Source organism: Scyliorhinus torazame, chromosome 10 (genome assembly GCF_047496885.1).
Source record: "Scyliorhinus torazame isolate Kashiwa2021f chromosome 10, sScyTor2.1, whole genome shotgun sequence".
Taxonomy (NCBI): Eukaryota; Metazoa; Chordata; class Chondrichthyes; order Carcharhiniformes; family Scyliorhinidae; genus Scyliorhinus; species Scyliorhinus torazame.
In genome coordinates this window covers 193,060,853-193,088,104 of record NC_092716.1, presented here as the reverse complement: position 1 = coordinate 193,088,104, position 27,252 = coordinate 193,060,853, and the positions used below count along the sequence as shown (strand labels likewise).

General features: G+C 52.2%; 1 protein-coding gene across 1 annotated transcript in view; it reads right to left on the bottom strand.

Annotated features, from left to right (window-relative positions):
- Positions 1 to 27,252, bottom strand: part of LOC140384472 (ovochymase-2) — a 165,924-nt gene that overhangs the window by 28,044 nt on the left and 110,628 nt on the right. The window contains exons 12-13 of the mRNA XM_072466204.1: positions 26,170 to 26,300; positions 6,262 to 6,355 (exon numbers count right to left, since the gene is read on the bottom strand). Coding sequence (XP_072322305.1) covers positions 6,262 to 6,355; positions 26,170 to 26,300 — 225 coding nt within the window. The remainder of the gene's footprint in view (positions 1 to 6,261; positions 6,356 to 26,169; positions 26,301 to 27,252) is intronic.

Here is a 27,252-nt window from a genome sequence, read left to right as displayed (position 1 = left end):
AAAACGGGATTTGCGTAGGGCGCCAAACTATTGCAGTGTTCCTGGGCTCTCCCAGTGAGGGGCATGAACCTGATTATCATTCATTTAAATGGAGTTAAATATGAAAAGTTGCTCCCTCCAAAAAAATATGGCTCCTGCAAAAAAATGACTAAGTGTGGGAAGATTGCATTCAGATTTGCGTAGGCTGTTCAGGCATGATTGGCACCAATTTACGCGCCAGAAATGACACTTCTAATCATTATTGGGGAAAATTCCACTCTGTTTCTTACCATTGATTCAAATATAAGCAAGAATTTAGAGGAATGTAAAACACTTCCACTGAAGACCAATTACATTACTCTTAGGTACCTCACTTGTTCTTTTCTATAGTATTGATGTGGGCTGCAGCCCTCTGCCTGGGGGTCCACAAGATTGCTGTAAAATTTAAAGTCACAGGCCCGAATTTTCGCAAAGCCAGATGGACTCTGCGCCTTAGCCAAAATGGTGCTGGAGCCCAGAATCTGGAAACTCAGTCCCCAAACCCGTCACTCACCAATTTCTCTTGGTGCAGTGGGGGCAGGTGTTGCTGCGACAGGATGGATTTAGCCCATCCATAGTTTACGGAGGCAGCTATACATTTAAAATTTCAGCTGCCTTCAAACTGAAGCAATTTTAGTCAACCAGGGGCTGAATTCTCCGCTCCCCGACGCCAAAATCATATTCACCGACGGGGCGGAGAATCCGTTTTGGCACTGAAATCGGAAGTGGCGCCGGTTTGTAAATTCCCCGTCCTGCTGATAAACACCATTGCCTGAGGCCTGCCCCGCGATGGTCCGTTGCCGACCGTCCGAATTTCCGACGGCGTGTGACTCGTGTAGTCTCTCCGTTCTGGGATTGTTTGGGATTGTTATGAGCAGATATGTGGATAAGGCCCATTTAACTGACAACCTTTTAAGTTACTTAAATCCCTGGCCCTTTAAATCTTTGGAGCAAAAAGTGTGTCATCCAAAATAATTGGTGCTTTAAGTTTCAATATATGTTGCTGACACAAATTATCATTATAGTATGATTTCTGCTTGACTGATGCCACAACCTATTATTATCATAGTAGGGAACCTGGAAGTTCACAGTTTTATTGACAGCTCCAAGTGGTCATGAAGAGATTATGGGCGGAATTCTCCCCCCCCCCCACGCCGGGTGGGAGAATCGCCGGGGCACCGCACGAGTCTCACCATGTCGCCCTGGCACCCGCACATGATTCTCCCACCCCCTCCCAAACCGGCACAGCGAGAAAAACGGCTGGCCGCTGGGAGAATCGCCGCTCGCCGTTTGTAACGGGCGAGCGGCGATTCGCGGGCCCGGATGGGCCGAGCAGCCTGCCCATGCATGCGCATGCGCGGGTGACGTCAGTTACAAGGCACCGGCCGCGTCATTTACCTTTTAGGCTGCGCCAAGGCCCGGCGCGTGTAAATGACGCAATGCCGCTCCTAGCACCCCGGGGGCGGGAGAATAGGGGGCTGGGAGTGGCCTCCGACGCCAGAGTGAAACACTCCGGTTTTCAATCCGGCGTCGGGACTTAGTCTCCCGATGGGAGAATTGCGCCCTCTCTATCTTTGATGTGGGGCTTTGAAGACAAATATTTGTTTTCATGACGTTTTAAGTACTCAAAAGGAAATGTTTGTTTTTGTAAGCAGAATTTAGGACTTGAAAGGATTTAAATATATCGGGCAGGATTCTGTGGGAATCAGCGGGGGGGGGCAACTCCGGCACGAAGGAGTGGCATGAACCACTCCGGCGTCGGGCCACCCCAAAGGGGCGGAATCCTCCGCACTTTCAGGGGCTAGGCTGGCGCCAGAGTGGTTTGCGCTGCGCCGGCCGGCGCGGAAGGGGCTTGGCGCCACGCCAACCGGCACCGAAGGGCATCCGCCGGCCGGCCAGCGTTGCGCATGCGCGAGAGCGCCAGCGTGTGCGGGCATCATCACAGCGCATGCACAGGGGGGGTTCATCTCCGCATCGGCCATTGTGGAGGTCCACAACAGCCGTCGCGGAGGAATAGAGTGCCCCTACAGCACAGGCCTGCCCGCGGATCGGTGGGCCCCGATCGCGGGCCAGGCAACCATGGGGGCACCTCCCGGGGCCAGATCCCCCCGCGGCCCCACCCCCCCCTGCCTGAGGACCCCGGAGGCCGCCCACGCAGCCAGGTCCCGCCGGTAAGTACCTGTTGTAATTTCCGCCGGCGGGACCGGCCTAAAACCGGCGGCCACTCCGCCCATCGTGGGCAGGAGAATCGCCGTGGGGGGCCGCTGCCAGCGAGCGCCGACCGGCGTGGAGCGATTCTTGCCCCCACCAAATCCCCAGCGAGGGGGTCAGAGAATCCCGCCCATTAAGTGGACTTTTATCAATGACTGCATTCTATTTTAAATAGAGTGAGGTCTGCAATAAATACTTAGAACTTAATTTTATTTCATTTCAGCATGGCACCCGAGGTCTGCCCATGGTGGATTTTGGAGGGAGGAAAGGAAAAGGGTAGTAGGAAGGGGGAAATGGGTTGGCATGCATTGGCCTAGGGGCTATGAAGGACCATGGTAAGTGGGTCGGGACCATAGGTTATCATGGAGTATATGAAGAGTGATACAGAATGGATAGAGATAGGTTGGCATGCAAGGTATGAAGAGTCATGGGCATTGGGTAGAGGGAAATGAGGGAGTGAGTTGGCAATGGATGGGGCATGGGAAATGTATGGATGGTGAGGGCTAGATGGCTCTTTTTGTTTTAACATTGTTACTATAATTCTAATGAAGTTCCAGTGGACAAAGGCACTCAGTAGCCCCAGTGTCTTCCTCTGCAAAGTTTCCAGGGCAGTAATGACTGCAGTTAGCTCCCGCACCACTCAGTGTCCCCACTCCTTCCCCCCACAACCCCACTTTCTCCTGAGGCGCGTTTGCAGAGTCATGAAATTTCCTTACTCTGTGTACCCAACTCAGGAACAAACATTTGCCCCTCACACTCCACCTCTCACTCACAGAGAATTTACATTTAGCAGCTGGACTCACGGAGTACATAGCACACTCTACGGCTTACTGAATATTACAGATGCCTGGCCTAATGATCCAGAGATTGAGCTCAAATTCCACCATGGTAGGTGAGAAATTTTAATAAATAAATCTGATATTATATTAATAAAATCATCAGTGACCATAGCCAGAATCTAGTGCTCTCGCTGGTGACGAGCTTGGAGGCGGGAAGGGTACTTGCATCGGTGGAATAGTAGCGTACCTGAACCCTGCCACCTCCCTAGCTCTGTCAGAATGAAGGTCTGGTGGGAAGGCACAAGGATAATCTACCCACCCTCCCATCAATTAAGGCTCAAGTGACTAGTTCATGATGCTGCGCCGCTGGTATTAACCCAGCTGCAGCGGTCCTGTTGCTATGTAGCATGTAGACAGGTAAAACTCTGCAGCCGGTTTGTCGCCACTGTTGGAGGGGGGACACTGGGAGTGGTCCCAACCAAAGTCTCAACTAAAGACTCTCAGTGACACCCACCCCCCCCCCTTCCCATGAAACACTCTCTATCTGCCCACATTTCATGCAAATGGTCTAGGTTGAACTGGGCATCTGGTGCCTGTGATTCCAGTAGCAGTCTGCTGCCTCCCTTCTGACCTCTGATTGACTGGCAGTTCTTGGTGGGTGAGCCTTCCAACCCTGAGATTTTGATCCCAGGGGATGGAAGGCCAGCTTGTGGCCTTGGCAATGCCAATTGGTTGTGGTTTGGCCCGCTTTGCCAAAGGAGGCAGCAAGGGTTTCTTGCCAGCTCTCCAGCTGGCAGACAAGACACCAGGCGCTGCAACAGGATTCCACAGCACATAATTACCAGATTGTCATAAAAACCCATTGTGTAAACGAATGTCCTTTAGGCGATTAAAACTACCATCCTAACTGGTGTGGCCTACATGTCACTCCAGGCAAACTGCAGTGTTGTTGAACCTTAACTGCCCTGTGAAATGTCTGGCAAGTTACTCAGTTAAGTCATGTGTGCGGTTGCTGTATACGGCCCAGTTTGCTAGTATTTGCACCAACACCATGAGCTTGGGGTCTTTTCGGTTGAATCGGGGTTCGAGGCAGGGGTATCCGATGCCTCCTTTGTTGTTTGCATTGGCAATTGAGCCATTGGCCATTGCTTTGAGGGCCTCAAATGCATGGTGTGAAATCGATAGAGGTGGAGTGGAACATAAGGGGCGAAATTCTCCCCCAACGGCGCGATGTCCGCCGACTGGCTCCAAAAACGGCGCCAATCAGACGGGCATCGCGCCGGCCCAAAGGTGCGGAATGCTCCGCAACTTTGGCGGCCTAGCCCCAACATTGAGGGGCTAGGCCGACGCCGGAGGGATTTCCGCCCCGCCAGCTGGCGGAAATGGCGTTTGTTGCCCCGCCAGCTGGCGCGGAAATGCGGCGCATGCGCAGGAGCGTCAGCGGCCGCTGACAGTTTCCCGCCGCATGCGCGGGAGCGTCAGCGGCCGCTGAAAGTTTCCCGCGCATGCGCAGTGGGGAGAGTCTCTTCCGCCTCCGCCATGGTGGAGGCCGTAGCGGAGGCGGAAGGGAAAGAGTGCCCCCACGGCACAGGCCCGCCCGCGGATCGGTGGGCCCCGATCGCGGGCCAGGCCACCGTGGGGGCACCCTCTGGGGTCAGATCACCCCGCGCCCCCCCCCCCCAGGACCCCGGAGCCCACCCACGCCGCCTGGTCCCGCCGGTAAATACCAGGTTTGATTTACGCTGGCGGGACAGGCAATTTCTGGGCGGGACTTCGGCCCATTCGGGCCGGAGAATTGAACGGGGGGTCCCGCCAATCGGCGCGGCCCGAATCCCGCCCCCGCCCAATCTCCGGTACCGGAGACTTCGGCGGGGGCGGGGGCGGGATTCACGGCGGCCAACGGCCATTCTCCGACCCGGCGGGGGGTCGGAGAATGACGCCCAGGGTGTCATGATATGCAGATGATTTGCTGCTGTATGTTAGGGTCCCGTGGTCGCCTATAGGGTATATTGTGGGTATTTGTCAGAAATTCGGTGCCTTCTCTGGTTACACGTTGAACAGAGGGAATAGTGAATATTTTGTGGTCAATGCATTGAGCTGGTGGGCGGGGGGGGGGGGGGGGGGGGGGGGGGGGGGGTTGCGGTTTTTGTTGGCGGGGACTAGTTTTCGATACTTACGGGTCCAGGTGGCGGGGGATTGGGTGCAGTTTTCTTTCGGATTTCCCGGTGGCGCCGCCTTCATCCTTATTGGAGAGGATTCTCTCCTGTTCGGGGTCAGAGGAGGGCAGTGTGTCCGGCATGTATGAATGGATCATAGGGGAAGAGTTGAGGCCGGTGGAAGGGGTGAAGGCTAAATGGGTGGAGGACTTGGGGTCAATACTGGAAGTGGAGGTATGAGTGAGGGGCTGTAGAGGGTGAAAGTCACGTTGTCGTGTGTGAGACTGTGATTTATCCAGCTGAAGGTAGTGATTCGAGTGCACCTCATTAAGGCTAGGATGAGTCCTTTTTTGAGGGGGTGGAGGATAGGTGCAAGCACATCTCGAGGGGGCCCGCACACACGCTTTGGCCCTGTTCTAAGTTGGTTGGTTTCTGGAGGTCCTTTTTCAACACTAAGTCGGCAATCCCAAATATTGAGCTAGACCTCTGCCTTTTGGTGGCTATTTTGGGGGCTTCAGATGTGCTGGAGCTTCGAATGGGTGACGGGCAGATGCCCTTGCCTTAGCATTGTAGGTGGCGCAGAGGCATATCATGCTGGGCTGGAGGTGGCGACACCGCTGAGTGCTAGTGTGGCTCGGGGATTTGATGGAATGTTTGCACTTCGAGAAGGTCAAATACACTGTGAGGGGGTCGATTGAAGGGTTCTACCAGAGATGGCTGCTGTTCATATTGTATTTCAGAGAAGTGGTCACTGTTAACTGTTAAGGGATGGGGGTGGGGGGGAGGGGGTGGGGGGGGTGAGTAAGTAGAAGGTTTTTGTTGTGTGTATTTCACGGGGTGGGTTGTATTGGAGTTTTGTGTTTGGTTAAGGGTTTTTGTTTGTATGTTTTGTAATTTTGTATAAAATGTTCAAAATTTAAGAAAAACATTTCCAAATAAAAGACTCAGTTAAGGGTAATTTGGGATGGACAGCAATGTCCACATCCCACGAATGATTTTTTTAAAATCCCAAAGCCAAGGTGGAAAATTTTAGCACAACTCCCTTGTTCCAGAATTAAGGAATTTTAAGACCGCACTTGATTTCAGATCTTCGTTACCTGATTGATTGCTTTCGGTCCAGGAGTCCTGTACTGTTACCAGGTCTTTGGAACAATTGTTGGACAATTCCATTTCAAAATCCTCAAATTCCAGCTGCAAGGGAAGATTCTGGTGAGTCGGTTATGTATAACGGAATATTTCTTCGTAAATCAACTCCATTATTTTGCTCCTCAAATCAATGCTTCCTATTTAACTGCATAGGATATACAGTACAATTATAGGCCCAATCGGAGGCGGGCAGCACGGTGGCACAGTGGGTTAGCTCTGCTGCCTCACAACGGTGAGATCCCAGGTTCGTTCCGGGCTCTGGATCAATGTCCATGTGGAGTTTGCACATTCTCCCCGTGTTTGCGTGGGTTTTGCCCCCACAACCCAAAGATGTGCAGGGTAGGTGGATTGGCCACGCTAAATTACCCCTTAATTGGAAAAATGAATTGGGTACTCTTAAAAAAAAACTATAGGCCCAATTGACCCAATCACACTATGGTAGCCGTTATGCCCCACCCAAGCCTATAGCTACAGCTACCTTTGTGGAAATGATGGGTACGGTAGCATAGTAGTTCTGTTACTGCACTAGCAACAAGAGGCACAAGGGAATTAACGACTAGTCCATTTAAATTCTGTTTGTTAAATACATTTGCAATTAAAAAGCTAGTCTCAGTAATGGCAATTACAAAATGACTGGATTATCATAAAAACCCCTCTGGTTCACTAATGTCCTCTGGGGAAGGAAATCTGTCACACTTAGCCGGTCTGATCTATTTGTGACTCTTGACTAACAGCAATATGGGTGATCTTAACCTCCCTCTGAAATGGACCAGCAAGTCACTCAGTTAGGAAGGTGTCTCACCATCACCCCTATCTCAAGAGCAATTAGGAATGGTCAATAAATGCTAGCCTTCCTTGTGACATACACATCCCAAGCACAAATAAACATAATTACCCTTGTTTTCTGAATTGACATTTTTTGCTGCAGTTGCCGTTCAGTCAGATTTACATATCATTGAATCATAGAGTCCCCACAGTGCAATCGGCCCATCGGGTCTGCACCGACCCTCTGAAAGAGCACCCTACCTGGGCCCATTCCCCCGCAAACCTGTAACTCCTTACTAACCTTTGGACACCAAGGGGCAATTTAGCACGGCCAATCCACCCAACCTCCAAATCTTTGGACTGTGGGAGGAAACCGGGAAACACTCAAGCAGACACGGGGAGAATGAGCAAACACCACACAGGCTGTCACCCAAGATTGAATCAAACCTGGGTCCTTGGCGCTGTGAGGCAGCAGTGCTAACCACTGTGCCACCCATATCATCAAATGTCAAATCTTCTACAAACCAGTACAATCGGATTAACTGTTCATTTTGCTTTCTTGCCTGGCAAGAAAATCCTTGAGATATATATAAGGGTGGTAACCTGGTGCAGTTTTATTCCTCCTCCTTGTATCATGCCCTAAGAGGGCATTGATGATCAGGGACCGCCATTGGATTGGTCCATGAGTATGCTTTGCCTTCTGCAGCATGGTTGACCAGGAAAATCTCACCATCTGTCATCGGCACATTGGCAGGATTTACAGGCTGATAATCAATCTGTTTGGCCACATTGTGAAAACATCTTCCATAGACAACAAGTCTAAAGTGGGGTTTGAACCCAGAGCTTCTGATCGAGAGACAGGGTGACTACCGCTGTGTCACAAGATCTCTCTGCAGTTTTCTTATAATCGAGGTTGATCACCAGGAATGAGATTTTTTTTTAAATTAACATGTTTAATCCACCACCCGTGAGTCACTCAATATTAAATAAATGAAAACAACGAAAATATTGGGAACTTCCTTTGTATTTTTTCTAAGGTATTTAAATCTTTCCTGCAGTTTGGTGCCCAGAGTTATATATAATACTCCAGCTGAGGCCTAACAATTCATTTACAAAGTTCCAGCATGATTTTGTTGCTTATGCCTCCGTTTAGCCCACATGTTTTTCTCCCCACCGTATCAACTTTTCCAACCATTTTCAATCAACATATAGTCAACTCACGCTGGTAGGAAATAAATTAAACATTAACAAAAACAGCACATGCTTATAAGGAATGTAACATTTCTGTAACAACAGCAGAATGGTCAAAGTAGAACCTATATAAACTACAGAAAGGGGTTGATTAAGTATGGATGCAACAACCTGATTACACAACACAATGTTAAGGATCTGACAAAGTCAATGCTGAGAATGTGTAATCCTTGTTAGCGGGAGGTCTGGAGGGCCCAGCATAAGCCCAAGGTGGTCAGCAAGTAAGATAAGAATCAGGCAGCTGTACAACAATGTGCTGAGACTATATGGCCAGTTGAGTGTTAGTATTTAAGGTGTTAGAGAACAAGAGTTGAGGCCAAAAGTCAGCTTGTGGTTTGTGGATCATTTCCTTCTTTGCAGTAAACACTCTGTGTACTGAGACTTGGTTGAATTTTCAACCAATTGGGCTGGTTTAGCACAGTGGGTTAAACACCTGGCTTGTAATACAGAACAAGGCCAGCAGCGTGGGTCCAATTCCCGTACCGGCCTCCCCGAACAGGCGCCGGAATGTGACAACTAGGGGCTTTTCACAGTAACTTAATTGAAGCCTACTTGTGACAATAAGCGATTATTATTATTATTATTATTATTATTATTAGTTGTTCCTGGGATTTAGGCACTGCTTCCGAGAGTAGTTTATTGCCCATCCCTAATTGTTCTTGAGAACATTATTTTATTCATTCACGTGGTGTGGGAGTCGCTGGCTAGGCCAGCATTTATTGCCCATCTTTAATTGCCCTCAAAAAAGTGGTGGTGAAATGCCTTCTTGAATTGCTGCAGTCCCTGCGGTGTAGGTACACCCTCGGTGCTGGTAGGGAGGGAGTTCCAGGATTTTTATCCAGTGACAGTGAAGGAACAGCGACATATTTCCAAGTCAGGACAGTGAGTGACTTGGAGGGGAACCTCCAGGTGGTGATGTTCCCATGTGTCTCTGCTCAGATCCTTCTTGATGATAGCAGTTGTAGGTTTGGAACGTACTGCCCAAGGAGTCTTGGGGAGTTCCTGCTGCACATCTTGTGGATAGTACACACTGCAGCCAGTGTTCGTCGGTGGTGGAGGGAGTGAATGTTTATGGATGGGGTGCTAATCAAGTGGGCAGCTTTGTCCTGGATGGTGTCGGGCTTCCTGAGTGTTGTTGCAGCTGCACTCATCCAGGCAAAGCGAGAGTATTCCATTACACTTCTGACTTGTGCCTTGTAGATGGTGGGCAGGATTTGGGGAATCGGGAGTGGAGTTACTTCCTGCAGGATTCCTAGCCTCTAACCCGTTCTTGTAGCCACAGTATTTAGTTGGCTAGTTCAGTTCAATTTCTGGTCCATGGTAAACCCCAGGATGTTGAAAGTGAGGGATTCAGCTTTGGTTGAATGTCATGGAGTGATGGTTAGATTCTCTCTTGTTGGAGATGGTCCATGCCTGGCACTTATGTGGCACAAACGTTACTTGCCACTTGTCAGCCCCAGCCTGGATATTGTCCCGGTCTTGATGCATTTGGGCATGAACTGCTTCAGTATCTGAGGAGCACTGAATGGCGCTGAGCATTCTGCAGTCATCAGCGAGCAGGCCCACTTCTGACTTTACAGAAGCAAGGTCTTCGATGAAGCAACTGATGATGGTTGGGCCTCGGACACTACCTGGAGAAACCCTTACAGTGATGGAATGGAACTGAGATGTGTTAGGAAAACAAAGGTAGTTTTAAAGGATTTATATTTGTATTGGTAAACATTAGAAATAAGGTATAGTTTTAAGTGGAATTTATTTAATGTTTCTGCGCCTGGAAGGGTAAAATGCTGGACATGAATGTGTGGGGGTTGGCTAACGTCCAACTATGTTTCTATTGTGTCTGAGATGTCTACAGAATAAAGAATAAATAAAAGACATAAGCATCTGAATGTTGCTGGCAACTGGGGCATTGTAAGGTAGAGAAGCTTTTAAGTTTTAGTTTAGCTAATTTGATAGCAGTTGGGGATAAGTAGTGAGAGAAAAGGCAGCTCTCACAGCTCTCCTGGAAGCAGTTGGCTAAGAAGGCTAGAGAGTGAATATCTCTCTCAGCTTTGCTGGAAGCAAAGCCATACCATTGAGTAATAGTTAAGAAAACAAGTGCAGAGATCTGAAGGGCAGCTAGTTAAGGAAATTAGAGAAATTAAGAGATGTTTCCAAGAAGCAGGAGGTTAAAGATACTAGACCAGAGAACGGTTCAGTAAAGACAGACCAAGCTGAGAAGAAGGCTGAGACTCTAGAAAGATATCTGAAGTGATTATCAGGTTTGTGAGATTTTATTACAGCCTGTAGAACGTGAGTTGAAATAACTATAGAAATCAGTGGCTGGATCTCAGAGTTAGCGTAAAAGCAGTTATGACGAAGGCAATCCTAAAAGGGATTGGTGTAAAGTCCTGGACTGGATTTGCTGCTAAAAGTGGAGCGGGAACTTTGTTTAAAGAAAATTTGGTCTGGCTTTCAGAATGCAAACTTCTAAGGGTCAGCAAAATTATGAGAGAAGATTTTAAAGTGTGTTTTTCGGAGTGGAGTTTGGAATCTCCCACGTGATAATCATCTGGGGGGATTCTGAGGAGACATCCATAGAGGTTCAGAGTGGAGGGTATATTTGCCCACAGTCACCTTGTATGTTTAAAAGGGACTTTGTGTTAATAAGACCATTGAAGATTAAGATGTACTTTGCGACTTCCAGTTGCGGCTATGCGGAGCTAAGTCGCACGTTCGGCAGCTCCCGCTAGAAACTGACTTTTGGGCTCCTTTTAGAGCCCCCAACGGTACTTTTTCGACGATTCCCAGTGTGGGAAGGGGACAGCAATATTCCCCCGGCACTGTATGGATTGGACCAGGAGTGGAGCGGTGGAAAAAGTGGAATTGGAGCAGAGAAAGGTGCGAGGGAGGAAGACCAAGTTGGCGGCGGGTGGAGACCAGGCAGCGTGGGCGCAGTGGTCACAGGAGCAGCAGGAATTTCTCCAGCGCTGCTTCACGGAGCTGAAGGCAGAGCTGCTGGAGCCGATGAAGGCGTCAATTGACAAGCTGCTTGAGACTCAGACGACCCAAGGGGCGGTGATCCGGGAGGTCCGGCAAAAGGTCTCGGGAATGAGGACGAGATCTTGGGCCTGGCGGTGAAGGTGGAGGTGCACGAGGCGCTCCATAAGAAATGGCAGGCGAAGTTCGAGGACATGGAGAACCGGTCGAGAAGAAAGAATCTGCGGATTCTGGTTCTCCCGGAGGGGCTGGAAGGATCGGATGTCGGAACCTACGTGGTCACCATGTTGAGCACGCTAATGGGCGCGGGGGCCTTACAGGGGCCCCTGGCGCTGGAGGGGGCCCATCGGGTGCTGGCGAGGTGGCCCAAGCCCAGCGAGCCGCCGCGGGCAGTGCTGGTGCAGTTCCACTGTTTCGTGGACAGAGAATGTGTCTTAAGATGGGCCAAGAAAGAGCGGAGCAGCAGGTGGGAGAACGCAGAGGTCCGGATTTATCAGGACTGGAGCGCGGAGGGGGCTAAGAAGAGGGCCGGGTACAATCGGGCTAAGGTGGTGCTGCATCGGAGAGGGGTGAGGCATGTTGCAGCCGGCGCAACATTGGGTCACCTGCAGGGCCGTCACCATTACTTTGAGACGCCGGAGGAGGCGTGGACCTCTATTCAGGCCGAAAAGCTGGATTCGGATTGAGGGCTGGGGACGAGGGGATGCTGAGGGGGAATGGTTGGGACTGTTGTGTCGTGTTTTGGGGGGATTGTGCGGTTAGTTGGGCAATGTTTCTTCTCTGTCTGTTGGGTGGGTTCGTACGGGGGGATAGGTAAAAGCCTGTGGGCGTCGGTGGCTGGAAATGGAGATGGGGCCCGCGGGGGAGAGGGATGGGGGGGAGACCCAAGCCGGGGGAATTGGGATTGGGCCTGGAAAGGGAGCTGTGCCAGAGGAGGCGGGGTCAGGTGGGTGGAAAGCGCAGGCTATTTCCCGTGCTGAGAGTGGAAGGGGGTGGGGTCGGGGGGGGAGAGCCTGTTGACAGGAGGGGGAGGGGAGACTCCCACACTGGGGGGGGGGGGTCGATGGAGCGGCGGGAGTGGCCGGGGTCAGCAAGAGTCGGCTGACTCACGGGAGTGCAATGGGGGGATCAATGCTGCTAGGGGGAGACCTAGCTGGGGGGAGGGGTGGGGGGGGGCGGGAGGACCGGGTGGCTGCTGGAATGGCCAAGGGGGAGCTGGAGTCTGCAGAGGAGGTCGGGGCGGGGCTCTGCCGCTGGGGGGAACAGGAAGTGCGGGGGCGCGGGCACATGGCTGGCCTAGAAGGGGTTATGGCTAATCGGCAGGGGGAGGGGGGGGGGCGGGGGGGGGGGGGGGGGGGGGGGGGGGGGTCCGGCTGATAACCTGAACGGGCCGGTCAAACGGGCCCGTGTGTTCGCGCACCTGTAGGGGCTGAAGGCAGGTGTGGTCATGCTCCAGGAAACGCATCTGCGGGTGGCAGATCAGGTGAGGCTAAGAAAGGGGTGGGTAGAGCAGGTGTTCCATTCGGGGTTAGATGCAAAAAATCGGGGGTGGCGATTTTGGTGGTGAAGTGGGTGTCGTTTGAGGTGTTGAGCATCGTGGCAGACAGTGGAGGTAGGTATGTGATGGTGAGTGGCAAGCTGCAGGGGGTGCGGGTGGTCTTGGTAAATGTATACGCCCAGAATTGGGACGATGTGGGTTTCATGCGGCGCATGTTGGGCCGGATCCCGGACTTGGAGACAGGGGGCTTGGTAAAGGGGGGGGGGGAGGGGGAACTTCAACACGGTGCTGGAGCCGGCATTGGATCGCTCTAGGTCTACGACGGGCAGGAGGCCGGCGGCGGCCAAGGTGCTGAGGGGGTTTATGGACCAGATGGGAGGAGTGGATCCGTGGAGGTTTGCGAGGCCAGGGGCCAGGGAATTCTCATTCTTCTCCCATGTTCATAAGGCCTTCTCGGATTGACTTTTTTGTAATGAGCAGGGCGCTGATTCCGAGGGTGGAGGACACGGAGTATTCGGCGATAGCCATCTCTGACCATGCCCCGCATTGGTGGACCCCGAGCTGGGGGAGGAGAGAGACCAGCGCCCGCTGTGGCGCTTGGAGGTGGGGTTGTTGGCGGACGAGGAGGTGAGCGGGCGGGTCCGGGGGTATATAGTATATAGAAAGGTACCTGGAGGCCAATGATAACGGGGAGGTGCTGGTAGGGGTGGTCTGGGAGGCGCTGAAGGCGGTGATCAGGGATGAGTTGATCTCCATTAGGGCCCACAGAGAGGGGAAGGAGAGGAGGGAGTGGGAGAGGCCTGTGGGGGAGATGGTAAGGGTGGATAGGAGGTATTCAGAGGCCCCCGAGGAGAGACTACTCAAGGAGCGATGTAGCCTCCAGGCTGAGTTCAACCTGTTGACCACCAGGAAGGCGGAGGTGCAGTGGAGGAAGGCGCAAGGGGTGGTGTACAAGTACGGAGAGAAGGCTAGCCAGATGCTGGCACACCAGCTTCGGAAGTGGGAGGCAGCGAGGGAGATCGGGGGAGTTAGGGATGGAGGGGGGAGCACGGTGCAAAGTGCGGTGGGTATTAATGGGGTCTTCAGGGACTTTTACGAGGGACTGTATCGGTCTGAGCTCCCATCGGAGGAGGGGGGGTGGGTCGCTTTTTGGACCGGCTGAGGTTCCCGAGGGTAGAGGAGGGGCAGGTGGCGGGGCTGGGGGCGCCGGTTGGGTTGGAGGAACTGGTCAAGGGACTGGGGAGTATGGAGACGGGGAAGGCACCGGGGCCAGATGGGTTCCCGGTGGAATTCTATAGGAAGTACGTGGACCTGTTGGGCCCGCTGCTGGTAAAGACTTTCAACGAGGCAAGGGAGGGGGGTGTCCTGCCCCCGACGATGTCTAGGGCGCTGATTTCTCTAATTCTGAAGCGGGACAAGCACCCCGTACAGTGCGGATCGTATAGGCCGATTTCACTCCTTAATGTGGATGCGAAACTGCTAGCAAAGTTATTGGCCATGAGGATTGAGGACTGTGTTCCGGGGGATCATACACGAGGATCAGACGGGTTTTGTGAAAGGGAGGCAGTTGAATACCAACCTACGTAGGCTGAATGTAATTATGATGCCGGCGGTGGCGGAGATAGTGGCAGCTATGGACGCGGAGAAGGCCTTTGATAGGGTGGAGTAGGGGTACCTGTGGGAGGTGTTGAGGAGGTTTGGGTTCGGGGAGGGGTTCGTCAGCTGGGTGAGATTGCTGTACGAGGCTCCGGTGGCGAGTGTGGCCACGAACAGGAGGAGGTCGGAATATTTCCGGCTATACTGAGGGATGAGGCAGGGGTGTCCTCTATCCCCCCTGCTCTTTGCGCTGGCGATTGAGCCCCTGGCCATGGCTTTGAGGGAGTCTAGGAACTGGATGGGGTTGGTACGAGGGGTGGTGGGAGGAACACCGGTTATCGTTGTATGCGGACGATCTGCTATTGTATGTGGCGGACCCGGTGGCTGGAATGCCGGAAGTGATGCGGATCCTTAGGGAGTTTGGGGATTTCTCCGGGTATAAGCTCAACATGGGGAAGAGCGAGCTATTCGTGGTGCCCTCGGGAGACCAGGAAAGGGTGATTGGTGAGCTTCCGCTAAAAAGGGCAGAAAGAAGTTTTAGATACCTGGGGGTTCAGGTGGCTAGGAGCTGGGGAGCTCTGCATAAGCTCAACTTAACGAGGCTGGTGGAGCAAATAGAGGAGGAGTTCAAAAGGTGGGATATGCTGCCGCTCACCCTGGTGGGTAGGGTGCAGTCGGTTAAAATGATGGTACTCCCGAGGTTTTTGTTTTTGTTTCAGTGCCTCCCCATCCTGATCCCTAAGGCCTTCTTTAAGCGGGTTAACAGGAGTATTATGGGGTTTGTATGGGCGAAGAAGACCCCGAGGGTGAGAAGGGTGTTCTTGGAGCGGAGCAGGGACAGGGGGGGGTTACCAAACTTATGTGGGTGCTATTGGGCTGCCAACGTGGCGATGATATGTAAGTGGGTAATGGAGGGGGAGGAGGCGGCGTAGAAGAGGCTGGAGATGGCGTCCTGTGTGGACCCGAGCCTGGGGGCGCTGGTGACGTCACCGCTGCCGCTTCCTCCGACGAGGTACACCATGAACCCAGTGGTAGCGGCGACCCTCAAAATCTGGGGGCAATGGAGACGCCACAGGGGGAGGTGGGGGCTTCGGTGTGGTCTCCGATACGTGAGAACCATCGGTTTGTCCCAGGGAAAATGGATTGGGGGTTCCTGAGTTGGCACAGGGCAGGTATTAGGAGGATGTGGGACCTGTTCATAGACAGGACGTTTGCGAGCCTTGGGGAGCTGGAGGAGAAATTCGGGCTCCCCTCTGGAAATGCTTTCAGATATATGCAGGTAAGGGCGTTCGTTAGGCGACAGGTGGTGGAGTTTCCGCTGTTGGCGGCGCGCAGGGTACAGGACAGGGTGCTTTCGGGGGTGTGGGTTGGACAGGGTAAGATCTCGGCAACTTATCAGGTGTGGTATTATCAGGTATTGTAGTACTCGAGAGGCTGTAGACCATTGGGTAAACCTAGGAGTTTACCATTGACTGTTTGGTATGTAGCTCCGCCCTGACAGGCGGGGTATAAGAACCGGTGCCGTCCCAGCAGCCCTCATTCTGTACCGAAGCTGCTGGGGAACAGATCTAGTCTCTTAAAGCCTTCAGTTATGTTACAACCTCGTCTTTGAGTTTAATTGATCGTGCATCAATTTAATAAACTACTCTTAAGCTGAAAGAATGGATCTCCGAATCAAGCCGGAGTGACTACAACTCAGCCCCCACACGGAGAACTCGGCGGCGATATTTAAGCACTGGCTGGCATGTTTTAAAGGCTACCTCGAAACGGCCGGAGGCACCCTCATCGAGGAGGCGGAGGTCTACGATGCTGCGATCGAACTGTTAATGGGACATTATATACGCCCTGTAAACCAGGTTTACGCACGTCACCTGCTTAGAACTAGACGGCAAAGCCCCGGGGAATCACTGGAGGACTTCTGCCCTGCGCTCCTGGTGCTGGGCAGAAACTGTGGCTGCCCGCAAGTTTCGGGCAGCGAGCACACGGAACGTCTAATCTGGGATGCCTTCGTAGCAGGTATGAGCTCTTCAGAGATCCGCCAAAGACTCTTAGAAAAGGACACCCTGGAACTGAGAGAGGCACGGGCCCTGGATGTTGCCTCCAGAAACGCGCAGTCCTTTGCGCCCGACTGCGCGGCGGCCCCCTGGGCTGCGTGGCATCCTGCAGCGGCAGCCCCACTGACCTTCCCAGTGTCCCCGCAGGCCTGCGCTGTAAGACGGCCCGCTAATTCCGTCAGGTCCCGCTGTTTCTTCTGCGGGCAGGTGAAGCATCCCCGCACCCGCTGCCCGGCCCGAACCTCCACCTGCAAAGGGTGTGGCAAGAAGGGCCATTGTGTGGGGGTCTGCCAAGCATGAGTCGTGGCCGCGGTCTCCAGTGACTCCGGACCACCGCGGCAATCTTCCACTCGGGCCCCAGGCGGCCAGCACTCACCGCCACCCCCTTATCCTAGGGCCACGTCCGACCCACGGGCGCAGCCATCTTGCCCCTCGGACGCCACGCTGGACGGATGGGCGCCGCCATTTTGTCCATCCCCGCCGCCATTTTGTGCATCCCCAACCACCATGTGCGATCCATGGGAGATGCCATCTTGGATGGGGCCCCAGGCCCCCAGCACGGCCGACTACACGCTGCCCGATCACAACCCGCAACTGCTGCATCTGGCCTCGGTGACGCTGAACCAAAATCGACCTCGGACACTCGCGACTGCAACGACGACGGTGTTCATCAACGGCCACGAGATGTTTTGCCTGATCGACTCTGGGAGCACGGAGAGCTTTATACAACCCGACACGGTAAGGCTCTGTTCACTTGTTACCCACCCTGTAAACCAAAGAATCTCCCTGGCCTCCGGGTCACACTCAGTGGAGATAAAGGGGTTCTGCCTAGCAGACCTCACTGTCCAAGGCAGGAAATTCAACAATTTCCGCCTTTATGGTCTGCCGCATCGCTGCGCGGCTACACTCCTGGGGTTGGACTTCCAATGTAATTTGCAAAGCCTGACCTTTAAATTCGGTGGCCCTATACCCCCCCTTACTGTCTGCGGCCTCGCGACCCTTAAGGTCGACCCGCCTTCCCTGTTTGCGAACCTCACCCCGGATTGCAAACCCGTCGCCACCAGGAGCAGACGGTACAGTGCCCAGGACTGGACCTTCATCAGGTCAGAGGTCCAAAGGCTACTGAGGGAAGGGGTCATTGAAGCGAGCAACAGTCCCTGCAGAGCTCAAGTAGTGGTGGTGAAAACCGGGAGAAACATAGGATGGTCATTGACTACAGTCAGACCATCAACAGGTTTACGCAACTGGACGCGTACCCTCTCCCCCGCATATCCGACCTGGTGAACAGGATCGCGCAACACAAGGTCTTCTCCACGGTGGATCTCAAGTCCGCTTACCATCAGCTACCCCTCCGCACTAGTGACCGCAAGTACACTGCCTTCGAAGCAGATGGGCGGCTCTACCACTTTTTAAGGGTTCCCTTCGGTGTCACCAATGGGGTCTCGGTCTTCCAACGTGAGATGGACCGAATGGTTGACCGATACGGCTTACGTGCAATATTCCCGCATCTGGATAACGTCACCATCTGCGGCCATGACCAGCAGGACCACGACACCAACCTCCGGAAATTTCTCCAGACCGCGAAAATCCTTAACTTAACATACAATAAGGATAAATGCGTATTTAGCACCGGCCGTCTAGCCATTCTCGGCTACATAGTGCGAAATGGAGTTATAGGCCCCGACCCTGAATGCATGCGCCGCCTTATGGAGTTCCCCCTCCCTCACTGTCCCAAGGACCTGAAGTGCTGCCTCGGGTTTTTCAGTTATTATGCACAGTGGGTCCCCAATTACGCAGACAAGGCTCGACCCCTGATCCAGTCCACAACCTTCCCCCTGTCGACGGAGGCCCGCCAGGCCATCTGCCGCATCGAAGCAGACATTGCAAAGGCCACGATGCGCGCCATCGACGAGTCCCTCCCCTTCCAGGTCAAGAGCGATGCGTCCGACATAGCTCTGGCCGCCACCCTCAACCAAGCGGGCAGACCAGTGGCCTTCTTCTCCCGTACCCTCCATGCTTCAGAAATTCGCCATTCCTCGGTCGAAAAAGAGGCGCAAGCCATAGGAGAAGCTGTGCGACATTGGCGGCATTACCTGGCCGGCAGGAGATTCACTTTCCTCAGTGACCAATGGTCGGTGGCGTTCATGTTTGATAATGCACAGTGGGTCAAGATAAAGAACGACAAGATCTTACGGTAGAGGATAAAACTCTCCACCTACAACTACGAGATCTTGTACCGTCCTGGGAAGCGAAATGAGCCTTCCGATGCCCTTCCCGTGGCACGTGTGCCACCGCACAAGTGGACCCCCTCCGAGTCCTTCACGAGGACCTCTGCCACCCGGGGGTCACTCGTTTTTTCCACTTCATTAATGTGGTGTTGGGTGCTCTGGTGCACAGATGAGCCAACACAGTTGTATGTGGTACAACTCTATTTTTATTTTAACTCTTATAATACAGTTCGTTCTGGATACTCTGCACGTGCTGTCTCCCTGAGTGTGTCGTGTAGTAGGTCTGTCCTGGTCCTCCTCTGCAGCTAATACTGACCACCGGGGGTCGTGTCTGTGCTTTTATATCTTTCTGTCATTGGTTGTGATGTTGTGTGTTCTGATTTGTCTGTTGGTGTGTCTATCATGATGTGTGTGTTTGAATATCATGACATCCCCCCTTTTTACAAAGATATGTGCCTACGTGGTTATAAATATAATTGTGTCGTGAGTGCATCTAAGAGTGTGTGTGTGTGTTGTGTACAGCGTGTGTATATGACGTAACTATTTACATGGGGCGATGTCGGGTGCGTCACACTAACAAGGTTGTACCATAACAAAACATGGATGCGAGAGAAAAAAAAAACTTGAACAGTGGTCCGGTCAGACGATATCTGGAACAATAAACAACAACAGGTTATAATACAGAAGTGTTTGACTTTTTGAACGTATGAACAGCGTTATAAGTCCAGTCTAATGGGTGACCGCCTCAAGAATGGGCTGGTCCTCAAGCCGGTTCAGCTGTGGAGATTTGGGGTCACACTGGTTCACCTTGGACTGTTGGAGGTGATGCTGTTGTCGAAGTCTCTACTTTACCATTTGTTGTACTTCGTGCAGTGCTTGGTTTTTTTCATTCGTGCAAATATAACATTCAACATCTTTGTTAGTGTTGCCTTGGCTGTGGTTTGGTTCTGGTGGCGATGGAAGGGGCATGATCCGTGGCATCTCCACGAAGTCATCCTTGGGAACCAGTGGAGGATCCGGCGTGTGCGTACGGTTCAGTTGCGAGCGTGGAAGGCGGCGCAAAGCTCGCTGATTGCGCCTACGCACCAATCCATCCGCCCTGCATGCCAGGAACAAGGTGGAGTCTTTTTTCTTTTTACGTTTGTGGTGGACGGCATCTTGTAGCCGATGGGTCGTTGCCATCGAAGTAGCACCATCACTAATATCATGCAAGGCGATGACTGTGCCAGATGTGGAAGTTGGCCGAGACCGTGCACGCTGGTTCCGGCCACCTGCTGTGCCGGAAGGGCGACTCCGCAGAGAAACGTCGAAGCATGTCGCCTTGGAGAGAGAATTGTTGCTCGCATCAACGTCTGGCGATGGCGCGAATTGGTGTGTCCATCTTGGACCGCCGGTGCTGGTTGCCACTGCCGACCCAGTGGGACTGCCACGCGATCCATTCCCTGTCGCCGTGGCATCCGCCGTCACCCTGAGCGTGCCATCACCGAGGCCGCGACACCGCCCGTCCGGAGCAAGGTCTGGCGTGCGCGAATGAGAGTCGGCGCTTGGCTGCTCCCCATCTGGAGTCCGGTCTGCCTTCCGTCGATGCCCCCCGTCCGGAGTCCCAACAGGTTCACTGGAGGCAGCCGAGATTCCCTGAAGCTGCACTTCTGGAGTCGGAACATGCAGGAATGCACCAACCAGTGGAGAGGCTCGAGCCATCGAGGGTGGAAGCGGTGCGCCGCCACCGCAGTCGTCAGTGGTCCCACCGTGATCGTCGAGTGCCTCGGTACGCACTAGGCAAGGTCTGTCACCTTGCACCTTTTGCATGGGAAGTGGGATGCTGTCGTCACTCGTCTCACATCCCGTGGATAGATCCTCATTAGCAGCTTGCTGTTCACTAGGGTTGGGTAAATTGTCAGAGTTTTCATCTGGTGGTGCACACCATGTCGGTGGACTGTCATTGTCTTGCCGTTGTCCTTCATTTGGGCTTTTCTTCTTTGGAATTTTAAATCTTCCCCCAGACATTGCAGAACCTTGTTTATTACCCCCAAATTCTCCCATATGTATGGTCTCAAATATAGGATCCAATGTTTCTATCGACATTGTACTATTTTCCAAAGAACATTCCGTTTCACTTTTCTTCTCAGGTACCTCATATGTATCTTTGTCTAATGTACATGCCTTCATGGTCTCTGGGTCTGATTTTGCTGGGACTGGCATGGTCACAGTCTCTCTTTTACTGTTCTCAATTGCCCACATTATACTCCCCATACATAACTGCTTAATCACTGGGGTTAGTGTGGTACAATGGATAATCGGGTCGGCCTTATCTACATCTTCACCATTAGTGGAAAGCACACTTGGTTCACGTGAAACTGCTGTGGGTTTTTAATTCGTTATCTGGCTACTCGATGTCGATGTCCTCAGGATTCTTGCTCCAATGTTCTGCTCATTTATCAGTGGAGTGTGCAGAGGTTCAATGCAATTAATGTTCCCCTCAAGGTTTGAAGAGTCATTACTGACTAACTGCTGGTCTCCGAAGTTGGGACTTTGCGGCGTTGTGTTGAAGGGAGACATTTGTCCCTGCTGTAGATATGATTCAGGTTGTGTTATTTCCATTACCTGAGGATCAATGTCTTGTCCATTTTCTCGATCCGTACTAAAACACTGGCAATTCTCAGTCTGCTCCTTGCAAGTTAAACATTCAATTAATTTCTTTAGCAAATCCTCAGCATCCTTCTGTGGCCGTGCAGCATTATTAATCTCTGTTCGGCTATAATGATCCTGAAGGTCAGCGCATAAACCTTTTTTCTTCGGGCTTGGACGAGGCGACTCCTTTGGCTTATCTTCAGTTGGGCTTGAACAGTCTTCAGCGCTGTGCCCTTCATTGTAGCATGAGAGACCGTCATGGTCATGCTGCTGTGTAGTGGAGCATGGTAGGCTGTTATAGCCTTCTTGCTGTTCACGTGAGCATGGCAGACTTGCATCATCTGCCGCTGGTTGGTCAGGAGAGGTTGCTAGACCCTCATGGTCTTGTTCCTGCAAGGACTGCACATTGGAGTCTTGCGTTGCTTCTATCGTGGAGGCTGTCCACGAGCTCTCTGTGGAGGCTTGTGACACTGGAGTCACTTCTTGTTTGAGCAAGGACTGCGCTCTGGAGTCTTGCGTTTCTGCAATTGTGGAGTCTGTCCACGAGCTTGCTGTGGAGGCTTGTGACACTGGAGTCACTTCTGGTTCATGCGAGGACTGCGCTCTGGAGTCTTGCATGTCTTCTTTCATAGAGTCGGGAACATTGAGCGGGACGTGGACCACGCTCTGTGTGGCAGCAGGGCGCTCTCCGTGTGCTTGCAGCGCTCCCTGTCTGTTAATGTCAGGCTGCAGCATCATCCGGTACTGATAAGTTGGGACGTCATATCTGCTGGATTGAAGATCCTCAAATCCGAAAAATGAATCCGCATCTGCGTCGGATTCAATGTGGGGGCCGCCAATGTGCAACACAAAAGGTTCGTCCGAGTCATAGTTGTATAGGACCACGGAGCTATCATTGGGCTCGCGAGGTCCGGAAACACTGTAAAGATCATCATCGAAGTATTCGAGGTCGGAATCATCGGCTTGTGCGTAGGTAACTGCTTGTCGGAGGGTTCTTCGGAGGTCAAATTCATCTCCTGGGTCAATTTGCGGCAATGTGCTGTCATTCCAGGTGAGGGAAGGTTGTTTTACAGCTTTAACAGATTTTTGTTTTTTTGATTTGGGACGTTTCCCTTTTAAATTGGATTTGGGACGTTTCCCCTTTAAATTGGTGCAGTCTGGGGCCTCTGACATCCTGACGCTCGGTATGTAGCACGTAGGAAGCGACTGCGCATGCTCAGATCGCTGTTCCTTTACCGATGGCCGTTTTCTTGACTGCGCATGCGCAAACGAAACTTCCGGTTCTGCGCACTGCTCGCGCAACTGTGCTAGCGTGATACCTTTAGCAAGATGGCCGCCGACCTCGACCCAGCCCTCTCTCAGGCCCGGGATTTCGGCCTCTGGGAATTCGGGCTCTGGGATCCCAGCCACGAGGTGAGTACTGCAGCTTTTCTTACCTTTACTTGCCGATTGGATTGCGTTTTCTTCACAGTACTTGGAGAATTTGTCCAGGACTGCCTGGTAATTGTACCTTTGCTGCCTCCTGAAGAACCTGAACCTTGTGAATATTTCTCTTGCCCTTGCACCGGCGATGGTGAGGAGAAATTCAATTTTTTCGCTATCATCCAGGTCTTGGAGTTCAGCTGCCACCAGGAACAATTCGAACACTTGCCGGAATCGCCGCCAGTTTTCGCGGAGATCGCCGTGGCACTGGAGCGGCTGCGGAACCGGGAGCTCTATCATTTTGCCTGGGCACTGCTGGTTGTCTCTGTACACTGAGGTATGCCGGCAGGTATCGATCCACTCCTGTACCATGTGGTGTTGGGTGCTCTGGTGCACAGATGAGCCAACACAGTTGTATGTGGTACAACTCTATTTTTATTTTAACTCTTGTAATACAGTTCGTTCTGGATACTCTGCACGTGCTGTCTCCCTGAGTGTGTCATGTAGTAGGTCTGTCCTGGTCCTCCTCTGCAGCTAATACTGACCACCGGGGGTCGTGTCTGTGCTTTTATATCTTTCTGTCATTGGTTGTGGTGTTGTGTGTTCTGATTTGTCTGTTGGTGTGTCTATCATGATGTGTGTGTTTGAATATCATGACAATTAAGACCCGCGACCTGCCCGACTCCATTGAGGAGGTCAGGACAGTCACCAGGGACTGCCAAATCTGCGCGGAGTGCAAACCGCACTTCTACCGGCCAGAGAGGGCGCACCAGATAAAGGCTTCCTGTCCCTTTGAACGCCTCAGCATGGACTTCAAAGGCCCCCTCCCCTCCACCGACAGCAACACGTATTTCCTGAACGTGATTGACGAGTACTCCCGGTTCCCATTCGCTATCTCCTGCCCCGACATGACCGCAAACACCGTCATCAAGGCCCTCCAGGGTATCTTTACACTGTTCGGGTTCCCCACGTACATACACAGTGATAGGGGGGTCCTCCTTTATGAGCGACGAACTGCGTCAATTCCTGCTCAGCAAGGGCATCGCCTCAAGCAGGATGACCAGTTACAACCCCCGGGAAAACGGGCAGGTAGAGAGGGAGAACAGAACGGTCTGGAAGACCGTTCTACTGGCCCTACGGTCCAGGACTCTCCCCGTCTCTCGCTGGCAGGATGTCCTCCCGGAGGCCCTCTGCCATCCGGTCGCTGCTCTGTACAACTACCTCAGCCACCTCATGAACGTCTCCTTGTCTTCCCCAGGAAGTCCTCCTCCGGGACCTCGCTCCCAACCTGGCTAGCAACACCCGGACCCATCCTGCTTCGGAAGCACGTGCGGGCGCACAAGTCGGACCTGTTGATCGAGAGGGTCCACCTGCTGCACGCTAACCCCCAGTACGCCTACGTAGCGTTCCCTGACGGCTGGCAAGATACAGTCTCCCTCTGGGACCTGGCGCCCGCCGGAACCCCATGCGCACCCGAACCATTACCCCCACCCCCTCCCCCCCACAGCACCTCACTGGAGGGTTGGTCCTCCCGCCGCTCCTACCTAGGCCACCCCCCCCCACCGACGCCCCCTACAGGACCCCCCCCTCTCGTGTCAACCGTTTGCCCCACCGGCGCTGTCTAGGGGTGACGAAGCTGCCATGGAGGCTGAGGCCATGCTCCCGGAGTCGCAGACGCCCGGACCCCCACCAGAATCACCACCGAGGCTCAGACAATCAAGGAGGATGACCAGGCCACCCGACCGACTGATTGCTTCACTGTAACTGTAACTGTAAATGATCACTGACTGTTTATATCTTACACGTTTGTAAATATTCTTGACAACCCTGTAAGGAGGTATCACTGTACCTCCATATCTGATCATACCATGTTAAATGCAATTGTAACCACTGGCCACCAGCCCCGCCAGACTCTTTTTTAACAGGGGGTGAATGTGGTATTATCAGGTATTGCAGTACCCGAGAGGCTATCGACCATTGGGTAAACCTAGGAGTTTACCATTGGCTGTTTGGTATATAGCTCCGCCCTGACAGGCGGGGTATAAGAACCGGTGCCGTCCCAGCAGCCCTCATTCTGTACCGAAGCTGCTGGGGAACAGATCTAGTCTCTTAAAGCCTTCAGTTATGTTACAACCTCGTCTTTAAGTTTAATTGATCGTGCATCATCAGGTGATGCAGGTGGAGGAGGAGGCCTCGGCGGAGGAGTTAAAAGGTAAGTGGGAGGAGGAGCTGGGGGAGGAGATCGACGAGGGTATGTGGGTGGATGCCCTGGGAAGGGTAAACTCTTCCTCCTCTTGCGCGAGGCTCAGCCTGATACAATTTAAGGTGCGCATGACCGGGGCAAGGCTAAGCCGGTTTTTTGGGAGTGAGGACAGATGTGCGAGATGTTCGGGGAGCCCAGCAAACCACACCCACATGTTCTGGGCATGTCCAGCGTTGGAAGAGTTCTGGAGGGGCGTAGCGAGGATGGTGTCAATGGTAGTGAATTCCAGGGTTAGGCTTAGCTGGGGGCTCGCAATATTTGGGGTGTCGGACGAGCCGGGAGTGCAGGAGGCGAAAGAGGCCGGTATTCTGGCTTTTGCATCCCTGGTAGCCCGGCGAAGGATTCTGCTTCAGTGGAAGGATGCGAGGCCCCCAAGCGTGGAATCCTGGATTAACGACATGGCAGGGTTTATTAAATTGGAGAAGGTGAAATTTGCCTTAAGGGGATCTGTGCAAGGGTTCTTCAGGCGGTGGCAGCCGTTCCTAGACTTCCTGGCAGAGCGTTAGGAGATGGTCAGCAGCAGCAGCAACCCGGGGGGGGGGGGGGGGGGGTGGGGGTGGGGGGGGGGGGGGGGGTAAATTTGTGTCTGGTACGGTGTGCACAATTGTTTATGCGCTTTTGTTTTTGTTGTTTTATTATGTGTGTAAAGTGAGGGGGGGGGGTTCTATTTTTCTATTTTTGAATAAAAATTATTTAAAAAAAAAAGATGTACTTTGCAATCGGTGTTAATCCATAAACCTATGTGTAATTGTTAAGGGGGATCGCTTCTTGGTCTTTTGGATCAGATCAAGCCCAAGATGAGGTTCCAGCAGATTTTCATCTCTGAGGGACATTACTGAACCAAATGGAGCTTTCTAGCAATTCCATAGTTTCATGTCACCATTGTGAGCTTTTTAGCCGAGAATTGTTTAATTAACTGAATTTAAATTCCCCAGCTGCCAAGGTGGGATTTAAACTCATGTGCCCGGGTCATTACTATAGGCCTATAGATTACTAGTCCAGTAACAAAACTACTAGATCCTTATTGTATCATGTCTGACTCCATGTCACAGCTCCCATTTCAAATGTGAACATTGGAAATTATAACGGGAAAAGCTTACAGTAGGTACATGGAGATGTAGGTTGCTAATAGCTGCAGAAACATTAGTCAATCTGAATGGCGTATTACTGACCTTAATCACGTGATTTTCAGGAGCTTGTATCAGCCATCGGCAGTGAGTGTTACTTGTGTACTGTTGAGGGAACTGAATGCTTTGGATCACACCTCGCTTTGATAAAGTTTCCTGTGACCCACAGCCTGACACTGGGGTGGAGGGAGGAGAGAATTTTGCAGATTATATTCAAACAAAACAAGATTCAGCAGAAATATTCCATATTCATTTCACCTAGAATCAACAAGAAGGACCATTGAATTTTATAGCACCGAAGGAAGCCATTCAGCCCATTGCACGTTGCTGGCCCTTTGAAAGAATTGTCCAATTTGCCCCACCTTTCCCCGCTCTTTCCCCATAGCCATGTATTTTCTTTCCTTTTCAAGTGTTTATCCAATTTCTTTCTGAAAGTTTCTATTCAATCTACTTCCACATTGGCATTGCATTCCAGATCAGGTAAACTCACTACATTAAAAAAAAAATCAAGTCTACACTCTGGTTCTTTAGTCAATTCTCTTAAATCTGTGTTCTCTGGTGACAACCCTCCAGCCAATAGAAATAATTTCTCCTTATTTACTCTACAGGGACCCTTCACAATTTTGAACACCTCCCTGAAATATCCTCTTGCATAACATATTTCAACAAAAAATAAGTAATGGTGTCATAGAGGTCGACAGCACAGAAAAGGCCCTTCGGCCCATCCCATCTGCAACCATCTAACTATTCTAATCCCATTTTCCAGCATTTGCCTTGGCATTGCGAATGCACATCTTCTTAAATGTTTTTAAAATGTTATGAGGGTCTCTGCCTCCACCACCCTTTCAGGCAGAGAGTTCCAAACTCCCACCAACCTTTGGGTGAAAGTGCTTTTCCTCACATCCCCTCTAAACCTCCTGCACCTGATCTTAAATCTATGCCCCCTGCGAGGTTGATCCCTCCACCAAGGGGAAAAGTTCCTTCCAATCTACTCTATCTATGCCCCTCATAATTTTATACATCCCAATCATGTCTCCCCTCAATCTCCTCTGCTCCAAGGACAACAACCCCAGCCTATCCAATCTCTCTTCATAACTAAAACTCTTCAGCCCAGGCAACATCCTGGCA